Genomic DNA, 15,176 nt, shown 5'->3' with positions numbered 1-15,176 from the left:
TTTAACAGTGCAAGAGCTCACCTCAAGTGGGCGACTCATAAAATTTACACTGGTAGTAACTACCATTATGGAGAACTTCCAAAATGAGGTTATTTGTTACCTACAACTACTTAGTTTGCAGTCCTCCAAACTGTCATTAAAATTGCTTATCTTCTTGGGTTTGGTGGAGTTACAATGCAGGCTTTCCAAGGTGAATGGGGATTACAAGGTTTACTCTTTGGGGCTTTTTTAATTCCTTTGGGAAAGAGCATGTAATTACACTTCAGAGCATGTATGTCTACTGCTCTACGTAACTGTTTTATTGTAGGGCTGCTTGTGCTGCAGTAGTACAACATCTAGGACAAGGGGACATTGGACCAAGAAACTTTTCTATCCTGAATAATACTGTTAGTTCCTTTAAATGACCTATTAGTAACCAAGTTATTTGAGATCAAAGTTAGCGGAGTAAGGAAATCTAATGCTGTTTTGTGAGAAGTAAATATGTGATGGCATAGTGGTAACAGAATTTTCTTCTAATAGGTTCTGGAAAGCATTAACAACACCAGTGAATGGCTTGATTTTTGCTGTCAGCTCCAGATGACTTGTCCTGTTGTTCATAAGGGTAAGTATGCAAAATCTGGAACAATTTTTAAATGCATCCTTGATGTGTTTTTTGTTTTATTCACTTCGGCAGCAGCAACATATGGAGAGTCTTATTCTGGTGATCTCCAATGTAGTGGTGTATTCTTGATGCAGCATTGCTTTGCAGTTGTGGTAATATACAATGCTAAATATCTCCTTGCTTCTTTAAGGAGATACAGCATCACAATGAATCCAAAGGGCTTGGACCTCTGAGATGTGCCACTAAATGTCTGGTTCACAAGCTTCATAGTTTTGCCCATCATTGTACTTTTCAAGCTCAAATTGAGGAACAGGATTTCTCTGCAAGGTCTTCCTGTGCACCTGCCTAACGCTGTGGGGAAAAAGAAACAGAAGGTCATGTAAAATTGGTGATATGCTGGACATAGTCATGGTGCAGCACTGCCCTTTTAGTCTGCTTGGACAATCCTAGATATGACATTGGTCTTGGTGACTCGCTGTCCCAATAAAAGGTCTGAATTTAGCAAAAATTTGAGGGAAAAATGGATAATGTTTTCTGAATATTTTCTAAGGCAACTACTTTGTTTATAATTCAAATTTCTATTGTTAGATGTCGTCTGTTACTGAAAATGGCGATGCACCTGTTGGAAAGCCAAACAAAGAGAAAACATACAAAAAGGTAAATAAACCTTACAGCCTTTTCATTGCATATTCTCTCCTTCATATTAGTAATTCTTACCTGCTGTAAGTGAAATATAATTCCAAATTGACTAAATACAAGAACAAACAAAACACATTCCATGCATTTTGTTCCTTCTATGAAATCTGATAGAAAAAGACCTTTCTACTTCCTGCAGGGATGTCTACTTGAAAGCTTTTTTCCCGTATAGCTTTAAAGTATATGCTTTTGCTAGGCTGATAGAATTCTTTGCACTTAGCAACAGATACACCTCTGAGCACAAACACTGTTGTTACAGATTTAGTACACTAAGTTCCCAAATGCTTTGAATGTTTTGTTGTGATGTGTCTGGACGACAGACCTACCCTACCACCTCCTCAGTGCTTTGCCAAACAGTACACTTTTTGTTTGCTTTATTTTTTCAAAAAAAAGAAACGTTGCTTAAGGGAGGGTGTATTTGAAGTAGGACTGTGCATCAACGGTAGCAGCAGAGGGCTACTCAGGTGTCTTAACTGTAACTGACACAGGCTTAGTTTTGTTTTTCTGTCACTGATTATATGGAACCAGCATTACTTAGTTCAACCTAGTGCTGTTGATAAGTGTTGGTAGAACAAGAGGAGTATATTTTTGTATATATATTTGCATAACCAAATTGTTTAGGTACTGGATTTGATTTTCTTTTCTCTAACAGATCAGCTCAAGGGAGTGATGATTTTTTTTTTTTCTGTAATTAAGCACATGATCCCCATGCTCCTACAGTATATATCATGGATTGGTGTTTCTCATTGCTGATTGTTGCCTACAGCATTGCTGCTGAAGTCAAGGACAATAGTAAACCGGGGTTTTTTCCCACTCTTTTTGTTGGCAGTGACGTTTTTGTTACCTTTAATGCCTCAACATTAAAGATAATTTGCTCAGAAATGAAAGGAAATAACATTTGAGAAAATGTTTGGGGTTTTTTTTTTAGATATAGGTTATGTTCTGTCTCCTAGATTATTACTTTAAAATGTTGAAGTCTAAATTGTTCTTGACATTAGTAAGAGAATGAAAGAAAAGTTTATTGCCTGAGGTGGACACTTCTGCAGTTTTATATTGCTAGACTAGACAAATCCCAGTGATCCCACTGCAGGCAAGTTTCCATTCCCCTCTGGCATCATACATGCTCTTCTCTGTTCCTGTTAAACTCTAGATTCACAATATTTCAGAGAAAGCCTTGTAAAAATTTCTCATCATGCCATAAAATCATCTGTATACTTACTGAAAACTACTCTCTTGGAGTCTTGTTTACAGTTAAGACCCACCTGTCTTTTATGGCTCACACCACCTCTCTTTCCACTTTTATTACAGATAGTGCATTTACAGTTTTCTAGTCATGTGTTGTTGCACTCTGTTTAGCTGGAAAATACTTGCCTTTCTGTCCTCTGACTTCCTGTGCCATTTCTGCTAGAAAGCTGGGCTGGGAAAGCACTTGTTTCCTCAGCCAGGGCTATTTCAGTTGCTTGGGTCATTCCTGTCCTGTCTACCACTGCCCTTGATTGCAGCGGAAATACTTAGCAAAATAGTTACTTAGATCTGCTCATTCTTGTTGCTCAGAGGCCTCACTTCCACCAAGAGACAATAATAAATGTGAAGATGCATGTGCCATTAAGCTTAGAAAAGCAAAGAACAGTATCCTGGCTTGAATTGTGGGAATTCAGGTTTTACTCTGCTCTGCATTGACCTCTGAGGTATAGCACAAGGGCAACACTTTAACTGCTGTTAAGGTGGAACTGAGTAAGTTTATAAAGGACTATGTGGTGTGGTGCCTAGTTTTAACTTGGAATGTTCTTATTAGTGGACTGGTCCCCTCGAGAGGCCTGGTATCCAAAGGAGTTGCATCATGAGATGTGGGCATGGAGGGTTTCAACAGAATAGTAGTGTGGTTGGAAGTAGAATGAGTGATTATCACATTCATGTGCTCAGAAACACAGACATTAGAAACATTTTGTAACTTTGGTAATGTTGATGTGGGTAGTTCAAAGGATTTCTAGTGATAATTCTGGGAGATAATCACCCTGAAATGTGATGACAGTTTCAGTTTGAACCCTATGTAAAGGGCCACAGGCTCAAAGCACAGAAATTAGCCATGTCATCCTGCCGTTGTTTCCTATTGTGGGACCCACTGATTTCACATGAAGATTCTGTAACAGTAACTCTGTTGTGGGATGTGGTTTTGACTTAAAAGAGACTAAGGAAGATTTTGAAATTATCTTCTCACAGAGCAAAATGCCAGAGTGCCTCTTTAGCCTCACACACCAAGTGTAAAGGGCCGTTCTGGTTTAGGATCTGCAGTCACTTTGTGGCAAAAACTAGGTGATGCTCAGATGCATTCTGGAATGTCTTATAATGCCCAAAACGAAGCCTCTAGGCGTAAGTGATATACTGGTACTGGTACTACTGTGCCAGAAGGTAGAATGGGCTGAGGAGTTAGTGAGTGCAATCCTTAATCTGATCTAAAAAAGAAAGCCTTTTTTAACAACAGTGTTGGAGTTTGCTTAATTGTATCATGTGTTGTTCATCTTTCATAACAACATGTAAAGAATTTTATGCAGCTTTAATACATAAAAAATTCTACATACAAACAGGAAACATGCATGGAAAATGTCTGCTTTATGACTTAAAATCCAATAGACTGTGAGAGAAAATCAAATAAATGTCTTGGCTTTAGAGGTATTTTGCCTGTGTCAGATCCAATGGCAAATGCAGTTAACTAATCAATGTATATTAAGTAATGTTCTGGTTTCTTGGTCTAGAAATGTAAATATCCTTTATTAAGTACTGTAAATCATCTCAAAAAAAGAAACCTGGGAGGAAATTAGAGAAGATAATTGCAGATGTTTTACTTTTTTAAAACAATCTGTTTTATGCAATTGTAAAAAAAAAAAAATTCTCCTAGAGATAAAGGTGTTTTTAATTTAATGTAAATGAAACTGCTTACCTTAGCCAGCACAATCTGTCCTATTGATACAGAGATGAATGAGAGGTTACTAAAGTCCATTTCCATCACAAGAAACAATTATTTCTAATGGCTGCCTGAAGTAAACCAGTTTCATGTTTGAGCATTTTTTTGCACTTTCTCCCTTGTGGCTCACTTTCCCTTACTTCTGAAAACTCTGAAGTAAATACAGCTTTGAGTAACAGCTCTGCTGAATTGAGTGATGTGGAAAGGACATACATCTGTAGCTGCACTTGGTGATGTGGGACTTAGTTGCTGCAGTTGATAGAGAATGAGTTGGAACTAAGACTCCTTAATCCAGTCTCTCTTTTGTTGTTCCCTCCTCATGCTGTAATTTTGCCCTTTGCGTACTGTCAGGGTGTACACTACTGAGGGTGTTATTCTCATCTAGTGCACCTCACATCTGAGGACTAAAGCTGTGATCAATTAGTTCATAGCCCTGTGCCAAGAAAAAGCATCAGCATCATTCACTAGTGAACATGAGCAATCTTCAAAGTGTGCTTGTCTTTCCTCTGTGTGTATGCATCAGTATATTATGGCCTGCTGTAACTCCAGCACATTTTGACTTTGGGAGAGCTCCCAAAAGAATTATTTGCCTGTTTGTTCTAGGGGAAAAATTAATATTGTTTATGATGGGAATGTTTTTCTGTGCTTTAGTATCTTTGCTGTGTTGTACCAGTATGTTTCAAATATGTCCTAAATCTATGTAGATTACCTTTGGGGCTTGTTGTTAGTTTGTTCGGGTTTTGGGGGGGGTGGGGGGGGTGTTTGTTTTTTCATTCTGGTTGGAAAAGGCTCCCAGGATCATCAAGTCCAACTGTTATCCCTACTCTGTTACAAAGTTCACCCTTAAATCCGATCTTCAAGCACCACATCCAAATGACTTAAACACCTCCAGGGTTGGTGACTCAACCACCTCCCTGCGCAGCCCATTCCAATGCCTGAAAACTTTCTGTGAAAAAGTATGTTTTCTAATGTCTAGTTTAAACCCACTGAGTCACAGCTTGAGGCCATTGCCTCTCATTCTTTCACTGTTTACCTCTGAGAAGAGACCAGCAACAGCCACTCTACAGCGTCCTTTCAGGTAGCTGTAGACAGCAATGAGATCTCCCCTCAGCCTCCTCTTTTTCAAACTAAACAGCCCCAGCTTCTTCAGTCAATCTTCACAAGATTTGTTCTCCAGGCCATTCACCAGCTTTGTTGCCCTCCTCTGCACTTGCTCCAGCACCTCCACATCCTTCTTGTAATGAGGTTCCCAAAACTGAACACAGTACACAAGATGTGGCCTCACCAGAGCCGAGTACTAGCCGAACCTGCTGGGTTGTGATGGGGTGCAGTTATCTAGGAAGGGCAGGAGAGTCCTGGCAATGGAGTTGGCAGGGCTCATTAGGCGGGCTTTAAACTAGGTCTGAAGGGGGTGGGTGAGGAAATTACTCTCTCTGAGAAGGAGAGAGATGGAAGGAAACTAAGGACATTTGAATCGAGAGCCCAGCTGAAGTGCATCTACACCAATGCACGCAGCTTGGGTAACAAACAGGAGGAATTGGAAGTCCTGGTCCACCAGGGGGACTACGATGTAGTTGCCATTTCAGAAACTTGGTGGGACGACAGGCATGACTGGGCTGTTATACTGGAGGGATATAACCTTTTCAGGAGAGATAGGCAAGGGAGAAGAGGAGGAGGGGTGGCCCTGTATATTAGGGAGTCACTCCATGCCATTGAGCTTGAAGTGAGGGATGAAGGGGTAGAGACCTTGTGGATTAAAATCAGAGGGAGAACTAATAAATCTGACATCCAGGTTGGAGTCTGTTACAGACCACCCAACCAGGATGAGGGAACAGATGAGATATTTTACAAACAGTTGGAGGCTGTCTCAAGATCTTCAGATCTTGTCTTTGTGGGTGACTTTAACCTGACAGATATCTGCTGGGAACTTAATTCAGCAGAGAGGAGGCAGTCCAGGAGATTTCTGGAGTGCATGGAGGACAGCTTCATGACCCAACTGTTAAGCGAGCCTACTAGGGGTCAAGCTCAGCTTGACCTGCTGCTCTCCAACAGAGAAGGGCTGGTAGGAGATGTGATAGTGGGAGGCTGGCTGGGGTGTAGTGATCACAGGGAGGTAGGGAGGCACTTCACCAAAACCTACACCTTGGACTTTAGGAGGGCAAACTTCAATTTGCTCGAGGAACTTATTTCCAATGTCCCCTGGGCAGCAGTCCTTGAGAACAAAGGGGTCCAGGATGGTTGGACTTACTTTAAACAGGAGCTCTTGAAGGCACAGGAACTGGCAGTTCCCACGTGCCGAAAGATGAGCCGCAGGGGGAGGCGACCAGCCTGGATGAGCAAAGAGCTCCTGAAGGAAGTGGGGGAGAAAAAGAGGGTGTATCGCCTCTGGAAGGAGGGGAAGGCTTCTCCTGATGTGTTTAAGGAGGTAGCCAGACTATGTAGGAGAAAAATTAGAGAGGCTAAGGCTCAGCTAGAACTTAGGCTGGCCACTTCCATGAAAGTTAACAAAAACCACTTTTATAAATTTATCAATGCTAAAAGGAAGGGCAAGAAGAGCCTCCACTCCTTACTGGACCAGGAGGGGAACACTATAACTGATGATGAAGCAAAGGCAGAGGTCCTGAATTCCTTCTTCGCCTCAGTTTTCAACAGTAAGGAGGGAGGAGGAGGAGGCAAGTGGCCTCTTGTACTGGGGGATGGGGTCGGGGAGCGGTGTGTTCCCCTGGAAATTCATGAAGAATTAGTTCAGGACCTGCTGAGTCATCTGGACACCCACAAGTCCATGGGACCAGATGGGATCCATCCCAGGGTGCTGAGAGAGCTGGCAGCTGAGCTGGCCAAGCCACTCTCCATCATTTTCCAGCATTCCTGGCTCACCAGAGAGGTCCCAGGAGACTGGAAAATGGCCAACGTGGTCCCCATCCACAAGAGGGGTCGGATGGAGGAACCTGGGAATACAGACCCGTCAGCCTGACCTCAGTGCCAGGGAAACTGATGGAGCAGGTTCTCTTGGGGCCAATAACTGCGCACCTGAGAGATGGCAAAGAGCTCAGGTCCAGCCAGCATGGGTTTAGGAAGGGCAGATCCTGCCTTTCTAACCTGATCTCCTTCTATGATCAGGTGACCCGCTTGGTGGATGTGGGGAGGCCTGTGGATGTGGTCTATCTGGACTTCAGCAAGGCCTTTGACACTGTCCCCCACAGCAAACTGCTGGCTAAGCTGTCAGCCCGCGGCTTGGATGGTAACACTCTGTGCTGGGTTAGGAACTGGCTGGAGGGCCGAGCCCAGAGAGTGGTGGTGAATGGTGCCACATCCAGCTGGCGGCCAGTCACTAGTGGTGTCCCTCAGGGATCAGTGCTGGACCCCATCCTCTTTAACATCTTCATAGATGATCTGGATGAGGGCATGGAGTCAGTCATCAGCAAGTTTGCAGATGACACTAAGCTGGGGGCAGATGTGACTGAGTTGGAAGGCAGAAGGGCTCTGCAGCGGGACCTTGACCACCTGGACAGATGGGCAGAGGCCAATGAGATGGCATTCAATAGCTCGAAGTGCAGGGTGCTGCACTTTGGCCACAACAACCCCATGCAGAGATACAGGCTGGGGTCAGAGTGGCTGGAGAGCAGCCAGACAGAGAGGGATCTGGGGGTACTGATTGATACCCGCCTGAACATGAGCCAGCAGTGTGCCCAGGTGGCCAAGAGAGCCAATGGCATCCTGGCCTGCATCAGGAATGGTGTGGTCAGCAGGAGCAGGGAGGTCATTCTGCCCCTGTACTCTTCACTGATCAGACCACACCTCGAGTACTGCGTTCAGTTCTGGGCCCCCCAGTTTAGGAAGGACACTGAGATGCTTGAGCGTGTCCAGAGAAGGGCGACGAGGCTGGTGAGAGGCCTCGAGCACAAGCCCTATGAGGAGAGGCTGAGGGAGCTGGGATTGTTTAGCCTGGAGAAGAGGAGGCTCAGGGGTGACCTTATTGCTGTCTACAACTACCTGAGGGGTGGTTGTGGCCAGGGGGAGGTTGCTCTCTTCTCTCAGGTGGCCAGCTCCAGAACGAGAGGACACAGCCTCAGGCTGCGCCAGGGGAAATTTAGGCTGGAGGTGAGGAGAAAGTTCTTCACTGAGAGAGTCATTGGGCACTGGAATGGGCTGCCCGGGGAGGTGGCGGAATCGTCGTCCCTGGGGCAGTTCAAGGCAAGGTTGGATGTGGCACTTGGTGCCATGGTCTAGCCTTGGGCACTGTGGTAAAGGGTTGGACTTGATGATCTGTGAGGTCTCTTCCAACCTTGGTGATACTGTGATACTGTGATACTGTGACTGTCACCTCCCTACTTCTACAAAATGCTGTGTCCAGCAGACAAGCCAGGATGCTGCTGGCTTTCTTTGGCACCTGGGCACACTGCTTGGTTATATTGAGTTGTTTGTCTATTAAATTGTAAGAGCTGTCCATATGTTTTACATATCCATCTATTGTAATGACTTAGTTTTGATGGTGTTAAGTTCACCTCAGTCAGATAAAAGCAAATTTTCTCCAGGAGAACATTGCTGACTACATCCAGGATAAAACTTTCCAGCATAATAAATAGTCTGTAAGCCTAGCCTAGCAGTAGCATATCTAGGACTTCAGATTCTTCCAAGATCATCTTTATGATTTTGTTCATCTCAGCTGAAATAGAAGATAGCATCTCTATCTGAATTAATTATAACTTCATTTCTTCAATTTCCTACAATAGTCAAGGTTTGGCCCACTTCCTGGCAGAAGGAGATCTGACTTGCCATCTGCACAAATGTAAACACCTTTGAGCTCCAAGGAAACATCTTAATGTTACCACAGCCTTGGGCAAGGCATTGCACAAGTATTGCTCCAACATCCTTTGTGATATCTAGACCAAGACAGTGGCACATTTTCTATGCCAAATAGCACTTCTTCATTCAGCTCTGATACTTTTTGTTTGTTTGTTTTTTAAGCTTTTGATTTTTCTGCCACCACAATCTGACACAAATACTCCTTTGCATTCTAAGTGTTTAGCAGTATTATTTACTCAAAGTTCTTGCAGTAGTGGAACACAACTTCGTGTTTTGTTGTTTTGTTTTGTACACAACTTTTCCATGCATGCCCTTTGTTTAAGGTGGTGTAAATTAGGGTGGCTCTATTAGGCTACTGAGCTGAAGTCATTTGCTGCATTATGATCTCTGAAACTCCTGGGTTTAATCCCTATCTGTAAATTTCAAGAAGCTGTGAAGTTTACAGTATGAATGTCACCTAAAAACCTTAATAATTTAATTAATGAAAGAGGAATTTCAAAGATAAAGTCAGGGATTGGAGGTAGGCTTTGCAGGGGCTGTGTGTGAGAACAAAGGCTGTGGTTATTTACTCAATTTCATGCTTGAAGATCCTAAGCAAAGTAGCAAGGGAGCCTGCAACAAAATGCAGTCTCCAGACTGTATCTTTTTTTATATATCCACCAGTATTGTCACTGAAATCTGGAGTATGCAACAGCCATTTGTTTTCACTTCCTCCTGATACTCTGCAGACTTTATTGTGAGAAGCTGCTGACACACATGCAGCTTTTTCGTTGCTATGCCATCGATCACATAGTGGTTTTGAAATCTGCTTCCTGACAAAACTGATTTCAGCAGCATTGTGATATTTGATACTGGGATGGTGGCAGGAATGGGGCACAGACAGGCCTGTCAAAGCACATTAAGTTTGTAGAAGAAAATTACACCAGAAAACAAAGCAGATATATAGAGAACACTTGTCAAAACCTGCTACTAGGTTACCAAAATCTCTGCTTAATCTGAAGGTTGGGCTCATGTACTGTAGATTCTCTTGTAGATTCTTCCAGTGTTGGGCGCCGATGGTACCTAGAACAGAAAACTCCTAACAGCTTGTATTAGATACTCTGAATTTAAACTCTCTCAGCTAAGGTTAGATTTCTCTGTGGAATACACTGGATTTCACCATTCTCCTGCATTACCCAATATATATGACCAGGACCTTCAGCAGAAACCACCTCTCGGACAGGTTTCCCTTCACCCGAAGGAGAAAATACCCAAACAGTTTTCCCTAACAGATTCTTCTCACGTACAACAGGAACTTTATCACCATCTACTGTTTGGACCAAATCTGATTGTGCAGGTCCTGCTCTGTTTACTGAACCTCTACTATTTACCAACCAGGTAGCTTGTGCTAAATGTTTGTCCCAGTTTTTCAGAGTTCCACCCCCCATGGCTTTTAGGGTGGTTTTCAACAAACCGTTGTAGCACTCAATCTTCCCTGAAGCTGGTGCATAGTAGGGTATGTGATAGATCCACTCAATACCGTGCTCTTTAGCCCATTTTTTTACAAGATTGTTCTTGAAATGAGTGCCATTGTCTGACTCGATTCTCTCTGGAGTTCCATGTCTCCACATGATCTGTCTCTCCAAGCCAAGAATGGTGTTACGTGCAGTAGCATGTGGAACTGGATAGGTTTGCAGCCATCCGGTGCTGGCCTCTACCATCGTCAGCACATACTGCTTGCTAGAACCAGATCGAGGTAAAGTGATGTAGTCAATCTGCCAGGCTTCACCATACTTGTACTTTGACCATCTCTCACCATACCACAAGGACTTGATTCGCTTAGCCTGCTTAATAGCAACACAAATGTCACAGTCACAGATGACTTGGGTGATAGCGTCCATGGACAAGTCAATTGACCTATCGCGAGCCCATCGGTATTCAGTTAGACTGTATCTTGTTACTACATATCTTGCGGCTCTTCTGCATGGTGTATCACATGCAATTTTGAACAAGTTATGTAAAGTGCTTATTATAAAGCTTGACTTACTTTGGCCAGGAGAAAAAGGAATTTTCCTGAAGAAAGGACACCAGCTACCTATTGTTAGAGCTGCAAATGTGTATGAGCAGAGTTGCTGCATCGCTTTTGGTACTGGCTTATGCCCTGGATTAGATGTCTGCATTTTGAGTACTGATCCTTGCAGATGCTGAAACTTTTCTACTAGAGGTTTTGCTGCATTGAGACCTATGTTTTCAGTGGCAGAAATTTGTGTGCTATGCCCAACTGTAAAGATACTGCAATTACCATCTTTAGTGACAGTGTCTTCTACCAGACACACAGGTCTTTAATTCTTTTCCTCAGAGAACTAGAAGAGCCAAAGCACTTGCACTCATGATTTCTCCTGAAAGTTCAATGTAAATGTTTTTAAATGGATGAAATATTATTTGAAAGCTCTGGATTCACCTGAATCCAGTTTTGGAAAATGAAAGGAGGATCGCATTTAGTTTGGATCATAAAACCATTCTATTAGCTGTGGAGCAGGAGGAACAATTTGTGGATGTCTTCACTGTTTCCTGGGAGAGCATCCCCACAAAGCTGTTAAAAATAGTCGAAGAGCTAAAAGAAACTCCCGTCACCAACTTTGAGCAGTAACTATGTAAGGAGACAAACAAACAAAAAAGTACAATATCCTCAGTTGCATATATTTAATGATACAGCATTCATGCTTCCATTCATATTTTAATAGTATGGCAGTTGTTTGATATAATAAAGTGCAGCCAACACTGAACAGAGCAGTTATGAAACTGTAGCATCAGTTTATACTGAGGCATTGTTCTAGGGTGCAAAGGAAAATAATGACAAAAGAACATGTCATAGACCACTATAATTGCAGCATCCTGAATTAAGAGACACATCCTGGAGATTTCTGTGCTTTGCTGCAGGTCTTCATTTTTCTAGGTCTATTGAACATTTTTAATTAGGTCTGTGTTGTACAAATAAATGTATTTCTGATTATTTTGAATTACAGATTTCCATATTATAAGGAAAAGCATTAGGTAGAATTTTCACCTGGGAGTTGCTTATTGCAAAGCACACTGTTAGTGCTAAGGTATTTTGTTATGTAGGAAGAGAACAAATTAATTGTAGCCATTCACACACTCCCAGACTCCCGTGCCCCTCCCCAACAACAGTAGAATCCAGAGATTAAGATAGCGGGTAGAATTCCAGCTTCATGAAATGTGACCTGCAGCACCGGGGCAAACATTTGACATGAAACCAGTGTGAACTGAAGAAGTGAAAGAATGCTGTGGCTGTAGTGACTCCATGTCTACCAAATGTGAAGAAACAATAAAACTATTTTAGTCAGTGGGATTTTCTAGTAACTTTATGGCCCTGTTTGTGACTTAATATAAGAGGAAATTGATAGCTCAAATATGATGGCTGCATCTTGAATGTAATTGCAGCTTCCTGATGTTCAAAGAAGCTCTTTTTAAATGTTGCTTGAAGAAGACACATTGGTTTTCAGCAAGCATTCTTCTCAGGAGATTTGACTTACGAGTTTTCACAATATATGGAGGCTTAGTATCTTTTCAGGCGTCTGGTAAAGATAAGCTGTGCTTGCATGGAAGTGGTAGTGTGTGTCCATTCCTGGTACTTATGCTAACTATAACTGAAGAACAAGTCCATATGTAGAAAATTCACATCTTCCTTAACAGGATTTTCTGGGGTTCATACTAACTTCACTGATAATGCTGCCTGAAGGAAATAAGCTATTCTACACCAGTCGAGTTTAAGTCCCACCAATCAGTAGAGTGAAGTAAATGAGAAGAAGTTTCTCCATGTACCACAGTAGAAATAGTTAAGTAATGTCAACTACACTGTGGGAAGTATGGCTGCAAACCTGTGTTTATCAGTGATGGCTTCTGCTCGTATGGCTTTTTTCCTGTCTCTCACACAGAAGTAGGCAAACTGCCCATTTCATAAGACAGACTTTAAAATCCATTTGAATGGCAGCAGTACAGGGAGTGAGAGAAACCAAACATTATCTTGCCTTTGAGTGATGGTAAGGTAGAGTTCCTGAGACAGAGTGGTTTTTTTTGTGTGGCTTTTTTTATTTGTTTGCTTGTTTGGGGTTATTGTTTTGTTTGTTGTTTTTTTCTGATATCTTCATAGCACCTGCAGTAAGGCAAGTGTCTTCTGAAAGAATCTCTGTCTTTGCCCCAGAAAGTTCATGGGCCAAACTTCATCTGCAATAAAATGAGTTATAAAAAGGGAGACCAGATAAACAAGGACAAAGTTTATATCCACACAGTTTGAAAGAATCTCCGCAGGATCTCTATTTTTAAGGAAGACAACAGTGTTAGAGTTACATTTCCCACAAACTGCTTGTGGGAAATGCATAAAAAATCAGAAAACAAGTGGAAGTTAAAAGAAGAATGGGGAAATAACTGTGAATGAAAGGAGAACTTTTATTAAATGAAACCTGCATCCTGATCAGTTCCTTTCTGCTCATTGAAAGACTGATTTGTTTTCTGTCATTAATAAACTCATGGAGATATGGAGAAAATACTAGAAAAAAGTAGTTTTAAAAACAATAGTCTATTTACTATCTGAAGTCTTAGTGTACTATGTACTTAAAACCAATCTTTTACCATCACATCAGTGATTAGTTAGGTTGCTAACCACTTAAAACCTTCACACCCTACTGGAAATAATTACTGAGCAGTGTTCAGTATATTTTTTTGCAACTATAGCATTTATAGCATCCCTGTCTTATTTTGTTTGTTTGTGTAGTAAAGGCCAGAATTTTCCAATCCTTCTTAGTATCCTTGTCCCTAACTTGCATGGTTGTTAAATAGCTTTGGTACTATTGAATATTTTTACTGTTATGTTTTATATATCTGAATGTAAACTACCTTCTAAAAAGTGTTTCTCAGACACATAAATGTATGTAAATTAATACATCTGATTTTTACAGAACTATCCTGTTGGAAAAGCAGTGATAAAATCCTGCTTTGTACATTTATGGGATCATACATAGAGTTAATACCTGATTTGAAAGTATTTAAGTTCCTATTTATTTTGCTATGCTGAGAAAGGATTTAGCTTGGAGAAATGTAGAGTGAACGGAAGACTGGTTTGTAGTGAACCATAATTCATGAGCATATCTAGTGCTATAATACTTATTGGTGATGCAGGTATTCCATGTACTTGTGTTCTGTATTACATTCTGTTTTCATCTTGTAACTTGTTATTATGCTTTATGGCTCTGCATTTAATTTCTTTGTCTCTACAGACTGTTTAGCAATACTATACAACAAATATAGAGAAAATACGTAGTTAGTTTTGGCAGAAAGTTTCAGAGGTATGATTCAGTAAGATGAGGACGATTCAAGCTTTTCTATGTAGGGATAAAACTGTGGAGACCCTTCTTGTCTCAACAATTTCAAAACTATGAAACTTCTCCTGGAACACTTTATCCCCAGTACCTCTCTTCGTAAAATGCAGGTCTTTCCCCTTTGCTGATCTGCTTGCATTTGACTTGCAACTGGTGGTAGGTGAAAGAGCAGGTCCCTGTTTCTTTGAGATGCTGGCCTGCTGGGTCAGTAGCACAGGGAATGGGCAATTTCATAGTTTGCATTTATATTCTATTTATTCATAGTTTTGTACTTCCCTTCCCTGTATCTCGATAAGGTAGAGTTGAATCAAAAGTTGTGGCAAAGTTTGGCTTTTCTCTACTGAACTAACTTTTGTTGAAAAACTGATCTGGGGAGAAATTGTGCATGATTCTAGTTTTGGATTAGAGAGAAATACAGAGGTCCTGTTACCAAGACAAGAGTGTGCTAGCTGTATAGCACAAAGCACTGAGCATAAATTCAGTGTCCATTAAGATGTGTTCAGAAGGTGATGACCTGTTGTCATGGATTGAGTTGGACCTGCTACTGTTATTCATAACATGCTGCAGTCATGCCAGCTTCAAAATTACACTGCCAGCTAGAGCAAACTATTATGTAACTTGAAATTCAGACGGTAATATGAGATGCTTCTTGTTCTAGTTGCTGCTTCTGTGTTCCAGGTCTTGGGTCCTGTCTCCTTTCTGCAGGCCTGGGGGTGAGATGGATGGGAGCTGGGTG

At 41.8% G+C, this 15,176-nt stretch overlaps 1 protein-coding gene across 2 annotated transcripts in view; it reads left to right on the top strand.

Annotated features, from left to right (window-relative positions):
* PIP5K1B (phosphatidylinositol-4-phosphate 5-kinase type 1 beta) overlaps window positions 1–15,176 on the top strand; it is a 102,420-nt gene that overhangs the window by 29,878 nt on the left and 57,366 nt on the right. For both annotated transcript variants that reach the window (XM_064140000.1, XM_064140001.1), the window contains 2 exons: window positions 520–601; window positions 1,190–1,258. In XM_064140000.1, coding sequence (XP_063996070.1) covers window positions 1,190–1,258 — 69 coding nt within the window. In that variant the 5' untranslated portion in view covers window positions 520–601. The remainder of the gene's footprint in view (window positions 1–519; window positions 602–1,189; window positions 1,259–15,176) is intronic.

Source organism: Pogoniulus pusillus, chromosome Z, assembly GCF_015220805.1.
Source record: "Pogoniulus pusillus isolate bPogPus1 chromosome Z, bPogPus1.pri, whole genome shotgun sequence".
NCBI classification, from domain to species: Eukaryota; Metazoa; Chordata; class Aves; order Piciformes; family Lybiidae; genus Pogoniulus; species Pogoniulus pusillus.
Note: the sequence above shows the minus strand (reverse complement) of the source record. Positions and strands in the feature narration are given on the sequence as shown.